An 18,900-nucleotide genomic window follows, 5' to 3' on the forward strand; every position below is an offset into this window, starting at 1 on the left:
CCATTGACTTCAATGTCCTTAACTAATTTCTCCTTCAAAATTTTTTCCAGGACCTTGCATACTACAGATGTCAAACTAACTGGCCTGTAGTTACCCGGATCACTTTTTTTTCCTTTCTTAAAAATAGGAACTATATTAGCAATTCTCCAATCATTCGGTACTATTCCTGAGTATACAGATTCATTAAAAATTCTTGCTAATGGGCTTGCAATTTCAGGTGCCAATTCCTTTAATATTCTTGGATGAAGATTATCTGGGCCCCCCGATTTAGTCCCATTAAGCTGTTTCAGTTTCGCTTCTACCTCTGATATGGTAATATCTACCTCTATATCCTCCTTCCCATTTGTCATGCTACCATTATCCCCAAGATCCTCTTTAGCCTTATTAAAGACTGAGGCAAAGTATTTGTTTAGATATTGGGCCATGCCTAGATTATCTTTAACCTCCACTCCATCCTCAGTGTTAAGCGGCCCCACTTCTTCCTTCTTAATTTTCTTCTTATTTATATGGCTATAGAACCTTTTACTATTGGTTTTAATTCCCTTTGCAAGGTCCAACTCTACTCGACTTTTAGCCTCTCTCACTTTATCCCTACATCTTCTGACCTCAATTAGGTAGCTTTCCTTGCTGATCCCTCCCATCTTCCACTCCCTGTATGCTTTCTGCTTCTTCTTAATCACCTCTCTAAGATGCTTACTCATCCAGCTTGGTCTACAACTCCTTCCTATGAATTTTTTCCACTTTCTTGGGATACAGGCTTCTGATAGCTTCTGCAGTTTTGATTTAAAGTAATCCCAGGCCTCCTCTACCTTTAGATCCATAAGTTCTTCAGTCCAATCCACTTCCCTAACTAATTTCCTTAATTTTTGAAAGTCAGCCCTTTTGAAATCAAAAACCCTAGTTGCAGATTTATTTTTGTTAATCCTTCCATTTAGTTTGAACTGAATTAGCTCATTATCACTTGAGCCAAGATTGTCCCCTACAACCATTTCTTCTATGAGGTCCTCGCTACTCACCAAAATTAAATCTAAAATGGCATCCCCTCTAGTCAGATTCCTTCATCAAGTAGTTGCTGAACTATCAGCTATCGCATCTAGGAAAATCTGAGCCCTTTTATTATTACTAGCACTGGTCCTCCAGGCTATATCTGGGAAGTTAAAGTCTCCCATGATCACGCAGTTTCCATTAGTATTTACTTTATTAAAGACATTAAAAAGGGCTCTATCCATATCCAAATTAGATACCGGAGGTCTATAGCACACCCCAAGCACTATCGTAGGAGAGGCTTTACTAGTTTTCTTCCCCAATGTAATTTTTGCCCAGACGGACTCTGTCTTATCCATTGCATCGCTTCTTATTTCTTTACATTCTACCTCATCATTGATATACAATGCTACTCCACCCCCTTTACCTTTGTTTCTGTCTTTCCTAAACAGCACATACCCTTCAATACCTGTAGTCCAGTCATGATTACTATTCCACCATGTTTTTGTTATCCCTATAATATCTGGTTTCACTTCCTCCACCAGTAGCTCTAGTTCCTCCATGTTGTTACCTAGACTCCTCGCATTGGTGTACAAACATCTTAATTTTTGCTGTTTGGACTCGCTCACATTTTGTACCCTATTAGGCACAGTCATTCTACAGCCAGTATAACCTATTAGACTAGTATCCACACCGCCCTCGCTCCTTATATACATTCTCCTACCCATGGCTGTATCCTTTCTTACTTCATCTTCTTCCCTCTCAATGCTAAAATCTAGCGTGGAGATTTTCTGGACATCTCCCATCCATCTCCCCCCAGTTCCTAGTTTAAAGCTCTCTTTATCAGTTGTGCCAGCCTCGATCCTAGAAGTCTATTTCCTTCCCTACTCAGATGAAGTCCATCCCGAGAGAACTCTTCTCGAGCCAGGAGGAAGACAGCCAGTCACAGCGGCCGGTACTTGGTGGAGGACAAACAGAAGAGCAGTTTCCCAGTAAGCGGCTTTTTTTTTTTGGGAAGGAATTTTTTCGGTGCAGGCTATCTGGGCGAGGAGGGTTAGGGCTGCATGCATGCCTAGATGTGGAATAGCGCATTGATGTGGTCTATCACATCACAGTAATCGGCCTCGGTAATCTCTTCTAAAGTCTCATCCAGAACATGGGCAATGCGCTTGCACAGGTTTATTGGGAGAGCCACTGTGGTCCTTGTACCAGTAAGGCTAACTTGTCCACGCCACTGTGCCGTGAGGGGTGGGGGGGATCATTGCTGCACACAGGCAAGCTGCATATGGGCCAGGGCGGAAGCCGCATTGCAGTAGAAGACCCTCCCTTCCTTCCCAGGTCACCCTCAGCAGGGAGATATCTTCCAAGGTGAATTCCTGTGGAAAATGTGGGGACAGTGTTCAGTATAGGGGCCCCCTGCAGCTTTTGGTTCTCCCCAAGGCACAGAAACCCAGAGGACAGTATAGCTGTGAAACAATCAGTCTCCCTTGACCCTGTGTTTACTCACCATTTTGGGGCTCCCATGGGTTATATGCACTCTCTTTGGGACGGGAAAATTATGCTATTGTGTAGGCAGTGTGTGCCCTCCTTAAGTTCGGGGGAATCATTACTCTGTCTGGTATAAACAATGCTGTCTCTGTTAAGTGTTGCATTTTGCCTTTACAGATGCAACCTTGAGATCTCAGCCATCCGTGTTATCACTGGCCGAGAGACTGCAAAGACTTAGGAAGAGGCCATGAAAAAGCAAAGAAGACAAGCTGCAAGAAGTGATGCAGCAATCTCTTAAAGAGAATCAAAAAGCGCAGGAGTGGAGGGAGAGCGAAAGCAGGATCTGCCAGGAAAACGCAGTGCACCGGCGACAAAGCACGGAGCTCCGGCAGCAAAGCACGGATCGGCTGATAAGCATCATGGAGCGCAAAGCAGACTCTATCCAGGTGCTTGTAGCCATGCAGGCGGAGCACTACTATGCCCGCCCGCCCCCCTCGCAGCCATTGTCCCAAAACTCTTTCTCTTGTGCCCCTATGTCACCTCCAACCCACTTTCCCCAACCTCCGGGTTCTTATCGCCACCAGCTGCCTCCAACATCTGTAGCTTCACCACCCAGCCCTGAAAACTACAACGCTTACCCACTGCACTCAACCCCCATCCTGAATTATAGCCATCCTGAAGTGCAGCACTCATTGCACAGCACTCCACACAGGAAGGCTAAGTATGAGAACAGGACATACGCAAATCTGTGATTGAACCATTCCCCACCCCGCCCATCTTGCCCTTTCTGTTTCCCAGGCAGTTGTGTTTCTTTTCAATAAATGAATTTTCTTTTCAATAAATGGATTTTTTGGCTTTGAAACATTCTTTATTATTGCATTAAGTAAAAGATATCTTAGCCCAGGAAAGAAACAGGCACTGCAAGTCAGAACCACTGCACTTCACTCCCGTGCAGGGCACCAGACATTACTGGTGGTTTTCAGCCTCAAATTGCTCCCTCACGGCATCCCTAATCCTTGCAACCGAACGCTGGGCCCCTCTAATAGCCCTGCACTCTGGCTGTGCGAATTCAGCCTCCAGGTATTGAACCTTGGAGGTCCATGCCTCAGTGAAAATTTCACCCTTCCCTTCACCAATATTATGGAGGGTACAGCACGTGGATATAACCACAGGGATGCTGTGTTTGGCCAAGTCCAGCTTCCCATATGGAGATCGCCAGTGGTCCTTTAAATGGCCAAAAGCACACTCCACAGTCATTCGGCACCAGCTCAGCTTGTAGTTGAACCATGCCTTGCTGCTGTCAAGGCTCCCTCTGTAGGGTTTCATGAGCCACGGCATTAACGGGTAAGCAGGGTCTCCAAGGATCACAATGGGCATTTCGACTTCCCATACTGTGATCTTCTGCTCTGGGAAATAAGTCCCGGCCTACAGCTTCCTGAGCAGGCCAGTGTTCCGAAAGATGTGTGCGTCATGCATCTTTCCAGGCCAGCCTGCGTTAATGTCAATGAAACGCCCACGGGATCCACAAGTGCCTGGAGAACTGTAGAGAAATACTCCGTCCAATTATCGTACTAGGTGGTGCCAGAATAGGAATATGCGTCCCATCTATCGCCCCTCTACAGTTAGGGAAACCCATTTGTGCAAAGCCATCCACAATGCCCTGCACATTACCCAGAGTCACAGTTCTTCTGAGCAGGATGCGATTAATGGCCCTGCAAACTTGCATCAACATGAGTCCAACGGTCGACTTTCCCACTCCAAACTGGTTCGTGACCGATCGGTAGCTGTCTGGAGTTGCCAGCTTCCAGACTGCAATAGCCACCCGCTTCTCCACCGTCAGGGCAACTCTCAATCTCGTGTCCTTGCGCCGCAGGGTGGGAGCGAGCTCCTCACACAGTCCCAGGAAAGTGACTTTTCTCATCAGAAAGTTCTGCAGCCACTGCTCGTCATCCCAGACTTGCATGACAATGTGATCCCACCACTCAGTGCTTGTTTCCCGAGCCCAAACGTGACGTTCCACAGTGCTGAGCATGTCCGTGAATGCCACAAGCAAGCTCGTGTTGTACTCGCTACATGACTCGATATCATCATTGGACTCCTCACTGTCACTTTGGATCTTAAAGAATAGCTCGACTGCCAAACCTGACATGCTGGCGAGACTTGTCAGCATACTCCTCAGCAGTTCGGGCTCCATTTCCCGCAGACCGAAATGGAACACAGATCACGCTGCACAGAAACTTTTGAAAGATGGCGCCAAATGTGGACAGAAACACAGGGATTTCTGGGATGCAAAACGATGCATCACGGGGCGTTGGGTCAGGACCCAAAATGCCCTGCACCCCAAGCTCCCTTCCCACAACCCACAACATCAGAATGGGAAGAGGTGCTCTGTGGGATACCTGTCCATAATGCACCGCTCCCAATGCCATTGCAAGTGCCACAAATGTGGCCATTCTAGTGCGCTGGCACCTGCCAATGTGGACAGACTGCAGCGCTTTCCCTACTCAGCTGTACAAAGGCGGGTTTGTACACAGCGCTGTATCTCTGCAAGTGTAGCCAAGGCCTCTGTGTTGTAAGAGTCAATAGCGATCAGGTAATCATTATGAATATGGCTGTTATTTCTATGTTGTGTGGTTTATGCCTACAGCATTTTGGCCTATATAAAATAAGTTGTGGTTAGTCTATTTTTTTTAATGGAGAAACATTTTTCTGGCAAGCAGCTTGTGCAGACAGCCTATGGGAAGAGAAACTAAAACTAGGCTCTTATCTCTTCAGATAGTTCCTCCTGCACACATCGGGGCATGCTAGGAAGTCATTGTGTGAGAGGCTTGCCCTGCTATTTACCATGCTGCATCTATAGTGTTGTTTAAAAGTATTTGGAGTCCACTGTGGTAAACTGGATATCTGCTGAATGTTGAGTGTTCTTATTTAAGAGGCCTTTTAATAAAAGGTATCTATATATGAATTTTAAAAAATGCATACACAACACAGCCTTATTCATTGAAAGTCACTTTACTGATGTTACAATATGTCAGTAACATTGAAAACCACAGGCATTTGTATTAAATACTCTCATAGAAGTGGTTATTACGATGTTAATAAAACTGTGCAAGAATTTAGAACCCCAAATTACAATGAGTTTATTTTATAAAAGCAATGTTTTGTTTAGCTATAGGAAAGCCAGTTTCACTCACTTGAATAGCCCAATGCCTCTAATGTTTGTCAAAAATATCACACTCAAAGCTGCAATGATAGAATGTGCAGCATTTCTTGTTGGTGTTTGTCAGAATCTGATGTTTGTGTAATGTAGTGTAAGAATTAGGAGGGTTTCAGGTAGCAAAGACAATGATTTGCAAAAGTGATTGTTTATGTCAACTTTAGCCAGTCCCCAATCGTGAAACCAAGTACTTGTCCACTATGAATGTTTTACTTAAGGGGGTAGCTTCAGAAATTAATAGATCTTTTTATAGCAACACATGATAAAAATACTAGCACAAAACAAAGCTGGCAGACTCTACTGATATGTACAATGCCAAAAGCTTTTCTGAAAGTGGTCATATTGTAAATAGTATTTTCTCCTGCAGTTTAAACAGTCCATAATTTGCTATTTTGGAAAAATAACATTTTGCATCTACGCAATGATTGTAATAAAAAATGAAAAGTACAATAGTCTATATAAAACACTAAGTACTGAAACATTTTTTACCCATAAGAAAAAGCAGGTCATATACTCATAGTTTGAACCTACACTAGATTATTCCCTAGCATAAAATACAAAAGTAGTGAGCAGGAATCCTTCTGCTATTACAATATGATATATTAGCACTTACTGTATTACAGCCTTACAGTATTGTATGTTTATCTGCTAGCACCACTATACTTAAAGGTCAGTCAGGCAAATTTACAGGCGTTTCTGACCTGCTTGTAAAAAAATACTCAGCATGCTAAAGCTTGAATACAGTCTTAAGGCCTTGTGTAAGTTTTTAAAAAGAAAACATTTTTAAGTCATAATAATGCAGAGAAACAGAAATAAATTGGTGTCTTGGTTTTGAACTCCTGTAACTAACACCAGCATTAAAAATGTTACCAGCTGAATTCATACCCCACTCTGACTCCTGAGTCACTCAGCCCTCCCTCCGCAGAGAGTGCTTTTTAGTTGCCTTGTTCTTTGTATTTCCCCTAATCCTCATTTCTCTCTGAATCCCATGACAATTCAGGTCTGTCTACACTGCAGAAAAGTTCAGACTGGTTCAGCTAAAGTGACTTTAAAACTGATGGAAACTGTGGTTTAGATCTGGTTTCAGAGGTTAACGAAGCCAGACTGGCTTAGCTGAATTGGTTTTAAAACCAGGTATAAAGTTTGCCCAGTGTAAGACAGGCCCTTAAAACCCCAACACAGTACAGCATTACTATTTCCTGCCATGGTTTCCAGCACTTGTTCCTGTTACCTGCTTTAAGCAACACAGTTGTGGACTTTTCTCAAATGGTTGTTGAAAACTGTTCTGGAGACTTAGACTCTATCCCATGGGCCTGAGAAATACTTTTAAAAAGTTATGTGCTATCCACACAGGCTGACACCAACAGTCACACGAGTCTGGCCAGCAATCCCATATTGCCCAATAGAGGGGATAATGCATGGAAGCTCTGCACACCGTGGGGCATCAGCAGCATGTGAGACAATGCTCTCTAGGATGTCCTATGGCACACATGGATGGAGGAGCCAAACGTGTAAGGAGGTGCTGGTTAAAATGTCCTATAGTTTTTACAATTTACATGCAGGAATGTCTGTCCACAAACTACGCTCAGCCAACCAAGCAACAAACTGGTTACATATTTGGTTAGAAATTGTAGTGTAGAAGGTCCTACATCAGCAAATGTGGCCTTGATGTTGAAAACAGTTGTTGCACTGGTGTAGATAGACTCAGATGAGTTAAATTAACACCAGTGGAGATGGGAGGGGAAGGAAAAGGCTTGATATTTAATCTGTTGTCAAAGTTCTCTCTTTTTTTTAATTGTAGCCATGCTCTAAAGGCCCATTATTTTATAATCACCCAAGACAGTAAAATGTACTGTATACATGGGGCCTACATATAACAGCTTAGCAGGTTCAAAGTCTCAGACACCAAGGAGAAAACTGTTAGTTATTTAGAAGTATCTGTACTTAAAGAAACATGTCCAGAAAAATCTCATGAGACTTAAGGTTAAATTCACAACATATTTATACACAGACACACTGTATAATTAAAGAATTGAACCTTTTTTAACTAGATGTGCTTATTTGTTTGCATATAATACTAATGTGCAAATTAGCAATCAGACATTTCTGATACATTGTATGAATTTGTTCATCAGAAACTGTAGCATGGGTTCCTTATGATGTTCCCTCCTCCTTGTTGATAGCTTGATTCTCAGCAAATCCAGAATCAGCAGGTAAGCTGTGGCATGAAGAATTTAATACACAGAAGAGTAAAAGCATGGTGCAAAGTTACTATTTGAATGCAGTACCTGCTTTTCAATCCTCAACATATTGGTCATATTAATCTTATTTTAAATACACAACATTCTTAGCCCACGGTATGAAACAGATCATTGCTTTTAAATATAGCTCACTTTACTAGTAACCAAAAATCCTTATAATCAGACACTTATTTATGGCATGTTTGAAATAATTTAGGCCCAGATCCCTCAAGGTATTTTGGTACCTAACTTCATTTGATTTCAATGGAAGTAAGGAGCCTAAATCCCTTTGAGGAGATGGGCCTTAGTGACCTCTCAGCACCCTTAGTCAGCAGGTATGTGCATCACAGTTGGCACCCATATTGGAAGACTCAGCAGAAAAGCCAATTAACTCGATGGGCCATGACAACTGGGTATCTTCTCCACTCTGTAGTTGCTCCATCTTGAGCAGGGTGAAGTTTTGCATGGCAACCTATGTCACCACTGCCTGTGCTGCAACTTATGTGATTAGAGAAGTCTGCAATCTCCAGGGTTATCCAGGTAGCTTCTTTCAGAGGCATTAAACTAAACTAGTGGCAAATTATGTAATACAAAAACCAAACAACTGTTCTGGGTTTAACCTGGTCAATCTTCACTGGCGTTTGAGGTTCATACACCCTACAAGTTCCTGTTTTTGTACAATTACTTAATTTACTGTTCAGGTCTCTAACTTAGTGCAGAATTTTTCTCCCAAATGCAGTTCCTGTTTTTGTACAATTACTTAATTTACTGTTCAGGTCTCTAACTTAGTGCAGAATTTTTCTCCCAAATGCAAAAAGGCAAAATTTCCATTAAGTGCCAAGTGTTTTCACTCTCTAGACCAGTAGTTCCCAAACTTGTTCCGCCACTTGTGCAGGGAAAGCCCCTGGCGGGATGGGACGGTTTGTTTACCTGCCGCATCCGCAGGTTCGGCCGATTGCGGCTCCCAGTGATCCCTCGGCCCGTGCCGCTTCCAGCAGCCCCCATTGGCCTGGAGCAGCGAACCGCGGCCACTGGGAGCTGCGATCGGCCGAACCTGCGGACGCGGCAGGGAAACAAACCGGCCCGGCCCACCAGGGGCTTTCCCTGCACTAGCGGCGGAACAAGTTTGGGAACCACTGGTCTAGAATACCAAAGCACAAGCTAATATTTATTTAATTTAATTTTAGTGCTTACATCTAGATTACCAATCACTGACATTTCCAAATGTCAATCATGTCCATTCAATTACCCTACACACAAATAGCGGTATCATCAAATCCTACGAATGAGAGACACCAGAAAGAGAAAAAGGCTGCAAGTACAGAATACAACATAGATAATACAGTTAGGAGATCTATTCATTTTCAAAACAAGATACTATGAATGTTATATAATCTGCCACTATGTTACATTCAGTTTTGGCCGCCAAATCTTGTTGTGTCTTAATGGAAAGGGAGGAACAAATGAATATATAGAAAAATATAAACAAGATTATTCAAAATTACACACGAGTTTGTATTCAAACAAAATATCTGAAAAGGCACATGATAAACATTTCAGTTATTAAGGACAAAAAACTAATGCATGGAGAAGTTATCTTTCTTGTGGTAGAACAATGAGTTGGCCATTTTTACATAAGAATTTCCTTATTTGGGAGAAATATTTAAGGGCCTGATTCTAAAAGCCCCTTGATGGCAACAGGAGTCCCTTTGACTTCAGTGGGCTATGGACAGGGCCGGCTTCAGGCACCAGCAAAACAAGCAAGTGCTTGGGGTAGCACATTTCTAGGGGCGGCATTCCGGCGCTGGCCATGCTGCCCCTAGAAATGTGCCCCCACTGCCCCAGCTCACCTCCGCCTGCTTCCCTGAGCGCACCACCGCTGCTCCGCATCTCTCCCCGCCCCAGGCTTGCCGCGCATGAAACAGCTGTTTCGCGCAGCAAGCCTGGGAGAGAGGGAGGAGAAGCCAAGCAGCAGCATGCTCGGGGGAGGCAGCGGTGTTGGAGCGGAGGTGAGCTGGGGCGGGGAGTGGTTCCTCTACCGCTCTCCTTACTTCCTACGCTCCCCCTCACTCACCTCCACTCCGCCTGCTCCCCTGAACGCACTGCCTCTCCCTCGCCTGAGAGGGAAGGGGGAGAAGTGGAGTGGCGGCATGTTCAGGGGAGCAGGCGGAGCAGAGGTGAGTTAGGGCGGGGGGTTGCGGCGGGGGGGAACCGCAGGAAGCAATGGGGGAGGGAAAATGCGGCACACCGGGGGAGGAGGCAGGGCTAGGGTTTTGGGGAAGGGGTTGGGAAAGGGCAGAGTTGGGGTGGAGCCGGGGGCAGGGGGGGGCACAAAAAAAAGTGGGGGCAGTCAAAAAATGTTTTGCTTGGGGCAGCAAAAATCCTAGAGCCAGCCCTGGCTATGGCTCAGACCCTTCTTCCATAAGATGTATGTTAACAGTTCTCCGTCCTGTTGTCTTTAGCCTACGTTCAAACTAAACCTTTGCAAAACTAGAGAGACAAGGTAGGTGAGGTAATATCTTTTGCTGGACTAACTTCTGCTGGTGAGCGAGACAAACTTTTGAGCTACCCAGAGCACTTCTTCAGGTCGGTTCCAAAACTAATCAATTACATACTTCTGTACCGACAAATCTATTATCTTCATTAAAGTGCAGAATCTTTGCCAAAAACCATTGTAGATGCCAATGCTTTTCAAACCCACACTCTCTGTTCTCATTCATAATTGTAATAAGTCACAATGCTTACCAATATCTCTTGCCATGAAGGGGATAAGTTCCTCTGCTAGGCCAATGTTGTGTAGATGTAAACCTGCACACTGTCTTATAAATAAAATATAATACTTCTAAAATCTTACATACTTAACAGTTGCTGACATCTTTAAAAATGTCTTAAATTTAAAACTAACCTAAATTTGACTAAGTATCAGTGGGGTAGCCATATATCAAAAACAGCGGGGAGTCAGGTGGCACCTTAAAGACTAACAGATTTATTTGGGCATAAGCTTTTGTGGGTAAAAACCACTTGAAGTGGCTTTTTTACCCACAAAAGCTTATGCCTAAATAAATCTGTTAGTCTTTAAGGTGCCACCGGACTCCTCTAAATTTGACTTGCTTTAATCAGAGAGAGAAATTTGATAAACTGAACTCTGTTACATTAAAAGGCTGTAAGTGGTAAATTTAGTAAGTAAATTCCACTTACTAAAGGAATATGTGAAAGAGGTAGAAGATTCATAAGCACACATTATGTTCCCATCAGCATCTAATTGATTTTATCACTGTGGGCCATGTATTCTAATATTTCTTATTAGAAGATATCTTTTGTTCTGCAATGGAATTACCAGAGGCTGGACATTTGTCACTTCTGGAGAGGTACTGACAGGAGAGGTGTTTCAGCTGATTTATAATTGTCATTTTTATTATTTAAAGAACATTTACAGTTGAAAATGCCCAGGGATTTTACAGCATCCTTTGGAATCCTTCAAGTGTTGTAATTATATCTACTCTACATCCTGTAGCACACTGTATACAGTTGACCAGCAGTCAGGCTAATGCCATCTTGCTGCATGTCTCCTTCGTAATGAGTTTGTTTTTGCATCCTCAATTTCATTGGTCTGGATCCACTTGTATTCAGCTCAAGGCCCATGCTAACTGCAAAGGAGACCTCTGCTGCTACACGTGTAGGGTATGTCTACACTGCAGGTGGCAGTGAGCCGCCCAGCCAGGATAGACAGACTGGGACTTGAGCTAGCTCTAAAAATAGCTGTGTGGCTCTGGCAGAGACTCCAGCTAGCCAACTGAGCTCAAAAGCACCCAACCTCTAGGCTTCAGCTCAAATGGCTAGTCACAGTCTCTGCTGGAGCTGCAAAGTCCACATAGCTATTGTTAGCACACTAGCTCAAGCCTTGCTAGCATGAGTCTGTCTACCCATGCTGCGAGACTTACTCCCAGCAACAGTGTGGACGTACCCACAGTATGCTAATATATGGTACAAGTGATACCAGTAACAAAAAAAGATATTGGTCAGTTTCCCAGCTTTCAATTTTTGTATAGCACTATGATAGCATCATGCCCATCACAAGCTGTATACTCTGCCATGTTGCTCCAGCATTGGGTCTGAAGTGCTTTACACACACACACACACACACACACACACACACACACACACACACACACACATCCCAAATCTGCCATAGAGACCCCACTTCCACCGCCTTAACTGACGACCTTGAAATACTCCTCAATTTCCAGTAAATGTATGTTCACTGTTAGTTAAAGACTCCAGCTCTGATTTCAGTGGGGTTGCATCACACATCACCACTATCAGACAACTTATTTTTTCTTGTGGCACCTTAGAGACTAACAAATTTATTTGAGCATAAGCTTTTGTGAGCTACAGCTCACTTCATCGGATGCATTTGGTGGAAATGCTCAAATAAATTAGTTAGTCTCTAAGGTGCCACAAGTACTCCTTTTCTTTTTGCGAATACAGACTAACACGGCTGCTACTCTGAAACTTATTTTTTCTGGTTCCTTAGGTGGTGATTTAAGCCAAAGCATCATTGAACTTTGGTTTTTCCGTTGATTATAACAAATATATTCCCAGATTGTGGAGATTTTGGTCAAACACCAGTTTGCTGAGAAACACATTTACAGTACTAGAACTGTTGTATTTCCAAGGCTGTCTGCTCATAATATTCAGAACACTTGAAGTGTGATGATGTTAGTCATGACTGTTGCTTTAGGCATTTGGCAAAATACATGTGTATTACAGCTCTTTTCACATTTTAAAATGTTTACATATATACAATTTGTATATGGAGATTATAAACACAAAAGGTAAAAAAGATATAGTTCTTGTTTGTTTGAAGTTTATGCCCCTCAAAACTTAAGATCCTGTAGCAAAATTCTACATTTCTTACTTTTGCATGCTAATTTATACTACAGTATGTTGTTTATCCCTTACTTGTGGAAACTAAAGAACAGAGGGTTCATGCACATAGCATAATGTTTAAATTGGTCACGTGCTTCAGAATACAAAATTCTGAACTCAATTTTGTTGTTATTTGGGACTGCATAAACCAAAGAAAACCTTTTTTTATTTGGGACTTGTACATGAATTTTAGTTGTATTTCTACACATATTGGTCATCATGCAGAATAATCTTATCATATTCAATCTATTTATCCCATGTTAATTTTTGTGATTTTTGGTTATTCTTTACAGATTTAATAAAATTCTAATCAACAGCAAAAATGTTGTTTTTTCCCCCTTGGGTTTGAGAGCAGGTTCTCTCTGTGATCACTGGCATCTCTGTTGTTCTTTCAAATTGTCTGAAGAGCAGATGAATGTGCAATGACTCAGTGATGCTGAGTTTCTATAAAATTTGAAGTAAACAGTTCTGATGTCACCTAGGTAAACTGTAGAACTAAATGGAAGTCTCCCATAGCTGGAGGGGGGAAAAGGAACACACATATACATTACCAAAGTTATAATACCGTTATTAACTAAATTATATGAGAGTTTTGTTGGGGAAGAAAATCTGCTTTGTTTAGGTCTCTAGTCCCTAGTGGATATCTGTTCATATCACAATGTCATCAAATGATTGGGAACATTTCAGCAGGACTGAAAGCTGCATAATAAAAGCCCAGGACTGGGAGAATAGAATTGGAGAAACAATGTCAACTTAAACTATCAAGCTTGTGTCAGAATGCTTTTATCCACTATTGTTACAACTAAAACTGATGTTATCATAACTAAGGTTAGAGAGAGCCCAAAATTTCCCCCTACAATTTGCCTGCTCAGAACTTCTTTAATTTATGCCAGGGGACTGGATAGGTACTCAGGCATAATCAACTTATGATTGAGAGAAATAAGTGTGGCTTAACTTCCTTTATACCCTTTGCTCACACTGTGCTGGCCCAAGATCTCCTTGACCGATGAAGTGAGCTGTAGCTCACGAAAGCTTATGCTCAGATAAATTTGTTAGTCTCTAAGGTGCCACAAGTACTCCTTTTCTTTTTGCGAATACAGACTAACATGGCTGCTACTCTGAAACTCAGTGGGTGAGATTCTGTGCTGTGCCTTTAAGTGTTGCAGCACAGAGCTCGCAACACAGTGGGATGGGGACATGAAGGACTATTCTGGGCTGCTCTAGGGGTTGGAGCAGATCCCAGTGTAATTTAGACAGTGCTGGCAATAGACAATACGCTCCAGAAATCCTGGCCAGGAACAGTTTTTTAGGATTCGTTATTTGCCAGCACAAGTTAAAGAATTCTTGTGCTAGAAGCCAGCTCAGCCCCCAGCAGTCTCCAAGCTTATAGAGGAGGAAGACTGGCACCTGTGCCTGCACAGCTCCCAAGGTGCCTTGGCTGCTGCTCTGACATATCTGGGAATCTGTCTCTGTTTTCCTTTTAAAGACTGACAGCAAAATTAGTCACTATGTTGCAGGCTGGCTGGCCCTTTAAGGCAGCTATCCCTCACTCTCATGGATGAGCTGGCAACATAAAGGCCAATTAGAGAAGACAGCTGGATCTAATGGGGCTTAATTGGAAAGAATGACCCCAGCTGTAGTAGTGAAGCAGGGAGAGCACAACTTTGAATAGAGGGGGTAACTGGGAGTGGATGACAGGGGATGTATCCCTTGATAATTGCCTGTTCTGGGCATTCGCTCTCGAGCATCTGCCATTGACCACTGCCAGAAGATAGGAGTCTGGACTAAACAGACCATTGGTCTGATCCAGTATGGCTCTTCTTATGTGCTTAATTCAGAGAAGGAAGACCCTGGATAGAGGAACAAGGATAGTTCTCCTGTGGGAAGTGCCAGAGGAAATCAGACTGAATCAGCCATTAGGAGCAGGGTAGGCTACAGTGGGAGAGAGCCTTGAGTTAGGGCCTGCAACAGGAGAAAGAGACCCACAGGGAGCAGAGTAGACTCCTGTGAGGGAGCCCTAAGATAGGGCCTACAAGGAGCCAGGATATCCTCGGAGGCACGATGCTGGAGTTCCTGGTGAAGGAAGAGAAGCTCTGAATGGGCTAGGAAGCACAGGATTTCAGCCAAGCCAGAGAGGGGCAGATGAACTATAAATATTGACATTATTTGAACTTTAAGTTGGACTTTTATTCTCCCCTTAAGAGGACTGAATGATTATGAGCCTTGGCCATAGGGCCAAGTCACAAGAGACCCAGAGCAGGGATCAGGAGAAAATGCTGGCTGGGACTGGCCATTGTAGGGCTAAGGAAGTGGCCATCAAAAGGTGCAAGCGGGAAATCCCCTGCAATACCATGTCCAGGCATGAGGGGGGCCACATTTAAATATTTCCTTAATTAAGAGTTTTCCTCTGACTATACATAAAGAAGGAGAGACACATACCCTGGCACTTTGTCTGTTAGCTTTCTTCTCCTCATCAGGAAGTGGAGGCATCGGGTATGGATATTTTCTGCTGGAGGCAATAGATCCAGTAGAGGAAGATGGAGACTTTGCAGGAGACAGAGTCCTGAGATGTTGAAACACACAAAATAAATATGATGTCTTTGGACACCGGAACTTCAGCAGCAACTGCAAGTACTTGGAAGCTTGATTCAGAATGTAAATGCATACTTTATGAACTCAGTATTAGAAAAAAATTGATCATTACTCTAAATATTAAATGATTATAAATAAAAATCACTCAAATGCTTACAGCTTCCTTAATACTGGAAGGAAAACTTAAGGCTGCTTCTTATCTTTCATTAGTGTAGTTTCCCATAATAATCATTTTCTTAAACTATATTACATAGCATCATATCTTATCATTATAAAGTTAACAAACCAAGTCACCTATAGAATAGAGAACTAAAACAAAGAAAGGACACTGACCTTTAAATATAAACAATGCTAGTATATTCACAACTAAATATTCTACCAATGAGTGAATAAATGGCAATAAATAGTGGTCTTTTAAATAGCTTTTATACATTACAATGCTAAAATATGAATGCAGAGGATAAACTACTATTTATACATATTATATTAATTTACATAAAATGCATGCACTTGGAGGCCAAACTGTTAGTTGTGAAGAAACAAAGGCAAATACAAAGTGCTAACAACAAATTATTAGACATGCAAGCATCAAACAGTGCATAGTGTTCCAGCCAAAGAAAGAGTCTGATGAGAATATACAAAAATGGACTGATTAGTCAACTGCAATCAGCATTTCTGTACAAGGTGAGCAGAGTAAGCAGGAGCAAGTCAATGTTTGTATCACATGAAAGGCATTCTTTTTATGTGAATAAGGTGGCAGGACTTTATTGACTGGAATTTTACACGTGGGAAAATCTCTTGACACTTCCCTTTTGAGATTCTGCACTTTTATCCACTGAGAGAATCCTATGAGGCCCCATCTTTGGATAATAGAGAAGAAAAAAAAAAACCCTGGAAGTAGAAAATCTAAATTACCCTAGCTCGTTAGTTTCATTTTGCAGACAGAAGGCCAAACTTTGACAAGGGGCCTGCATATAGCTGCCATTTGCATGTGGCCATGTCCCTCACACACTTTTTGAGCACTTTTACCTACATGCTCCATTTCTAGGATGTGCTTGAGGAAAATGTTGCCACTCCATTTGTGCATGTACATTCTCAATCGCTGCACACATAGCAAGAGACTGCAGTGGTGAGCTACATTAACATCACAGTCATCAGGAGCTCAAGTCAAACAGGACTACTCATAGTAGTCAATACAATGCCCAGTAGTAAATTTTTGTAGGGTTGGGCCCTTATATACTAGTGTAGGCGCAGAAACAGGCTAAAGGCTCTTTGTGTCTGGAATGGTCTGATGAAAACTTTGCTCTCTGTTATATTTAATAGCAACTCATTTAAACGTAAAGAGTTTTTAAAAAACTTTTTTAGGCTAATACATTGTCATGATTGTGTCTGCGATTGCCTATAACTGCAAGCTCTTGTTTCCCCTACAAACAATGGCTGATGGTATTTATGACCACCAAGATATCAATGGAAATTACATAGTGACAGGTGTGAAATTGATGTCATCAGTGTACATGTACTGTACTTCTAAAGTCCTGTGCCGTAATCTCTCAAATGTCATACTAGTTTAGGAAAGAACAAGATTATAGCCATACAGTTCTTTACGATATTAAAAAGTAACTGCATTTTGAGCACACAGTGTGATAGACCAGCACACACACACACACACAGATTTTCAGGATGACAATTTTAAGCCTCTACTGAAATATGAAATATAGTATTTTTGTGTGTAATATTGCAAATCTAACTGAACAGCAAACTGCCAATGCAAAAAATCAGGCTGTTTTTAAAAATCAAGGGAAAGGCTCACAATTTTTCAGACCCGTCCGCTCACTAATGCTAATCTCATTTGCACTGACAAAGGTTCGTAATGGTATTTTTCTCCTTCATTCAAAGGAACAATGGGCTCTGTAGTCAAAAAGAAAACCAGGAGCCTATTTTACACTGATAATGAGACCTAAAGGTTAAAAACCCTTCATTTTCATTTTTTAAAACACAAAATATGAAGTAGCAGGAGATCAGAACTGAGAGTGTTCGCTTTGGATTCTGATGTCTTTATCTGAGAATAAGATGTTTATCTCAATATCATGGCAAAAGTGTGTGTGTATGGATGCACAGGGATCAGGGAAGAGAACATCCTTCATCCCAGGATCAGGCTATGCTCCCTCCTACTGCTCCTCTTGGTGATGCAAGCCACCCCAAGAAGAGGAAGCACAGAGAAGAGGCAAGGCTATGGTCCTGTCTCCCCCTCCCACCCCCGCCTGCACCAGTCTATGCATAGAGCTGCATAGAGACAGAAGCAAGAGCGGCAGCCCAAGGAATGGTGGCGGATGCACATTCTCTCTCTGCAGCAGGGTCCCTGGGGAGGATTCCTAGCTTACCCGGTGGAAACTATAGCTCTGCATCACTGGCCAAAGTGTAAATGGCCCAATCTGACCTGGTGTTTGTTACTGGGAGGGGTGGGGGGATCAGAAATAGATATGTTTCAAGTTCTGCTCCCAGGCACATCCGTGCAGTCCTACTGGATTTATAGGGGTTGCACAGATGTAATGAGGAGCAGAATTTGGTGTAATGGGCTAGATTCTCCAACATTTTTATTATATCACAACTATCTTTGTTAGGTCTCATTTATAACCACCTATCACAGATTTACAATGTATATGCATTGTCTTTTTTTGGTTTTCTATATTTGTCACTGTAGTGGGTTTTTTTGTCTTAAAAACTTTGTAGAAACAGCAAATAAGGAATTTTGTAAATGACTTCAAAATCAGATGCGTATTACCCAAGAAAATTTTTTGCTTTGCCTTGTAGGAAATAGAAAACCATCTCCAGGGGAAATGCTTCTGAATAAATCAGTTCTCCATGGACACACAATGCTACATTTTCAAACTGGGGGTGAAACTGGTACACTCACAAAATGGTTTGCCAATGTGTTGCTCCTACAAAAGGCCCACCTGTGCACATGAGCCATTGTGTGCACACATTACTGCATATACAGCTACCTAACTGGCATACAAATACCAATGTCAACGAGCAAACCTAAAGTGTTTTGAGGCGCACCAGTTGCACCTACATCTGTGAAGTTTAGATGCCCAATTGGAGGCCTACTACATTGAAAATGCAGTTGCACACTTAAATAGATAAACATGCCCTTCCCTCACAATCCCTGGCCACTTATTTCTGCTACTCATTTAGGTACTCTGTATTTTTTTAATAGTCTTGACTAATGTACCACCTGTACAGAATGTGAAAACATATCGCAAGTTCAGCTGTGCACGGAGTCAGATGCACAATCCCTGATTTTTTTTACATGTAAAATGCTGTAATTTTGAAAATATCATGCTAAAGACTCTATCCTGCCATTGTTTATGTGCTGTGTATCCCAGATTTATATGCACTTTAAATGAGAGAGCCATGTAAGAACTGTCTCATTTACAGTATGGAAGAAAG

At 42.3% G+C, this 18,900-nt stretch overlaps 1 protein-coding gene and 1 long non-coding RNA gene across 19 annotated transcripts in view; one reads left to right on the forward strand and one right to left on the reverse strand.

The window, feature by feature from the left end:
* Positions 1-1,772: 1,772 nt before the first annotated feature.
* On the forward strand, positions 1,773-3,318 carry LOC122459009. Its single transcript, XR_006279417.1, has 2 exons — positions 1,773-1,976; positions 2,650-3,318. It is a non-coding gene; the product is annotated as an uncharacterized LOC122459009 (long non-coding RNA).
* Positions 3,319-5,302: 1,984 nt separating this feature from the next.
* ADAM22 (ADAM metallopeptidase domain 22) overlaps positions 5,303-18,900 on the reverse strand; it is a 203,045-nt gene continuing 189,447 nt past the window's right edge. For 7 of the 18 annotated variants that reach the window (XM_043509362.1, XM_043509361.1, XM_043509371.1 and 4 more), the window contains 2 exons: positions 15,298-15,421; positions 10,198-10,744 (listed from right to left, as the gene is read on the reverse strand). In XM_043509362.1, coding sequence (XP_043365297.1) covers positions 10,646-10,744; positions 15,298-15,421 — 223 coding nt within the window. In that variant the 3' untranslated portion in view covers positions 10,198-10,645. Of the gene's footprint in view, positions 7,908-10,197; positions 10,745-12,087; positions 13,375-15,297; positions 15,422-18,900 lie in introns of those variants that run through there. The other 11 variants (XM_043509374.1, XM_043509363.1, XM_038391264.2 and 8 more) reach the window with 3 other exon arrangements.

The sequence above is a fragment of the Dermochelys coriacea genome, chromosome 2 (assembly GCF_009764565.3).
Source record: "Dermochelys coriacea isolate rDerCor1 chromosome 2, rDerCor1.pri.v4, whole genome shotgun sequence".
Classification (NCBI taxonomy): domain Eukaryota; kingdom Metazoa; phylum Chordata; order Testudines; family Dermochelyidae; genus Dermochelys; species Dermochelys coriacea.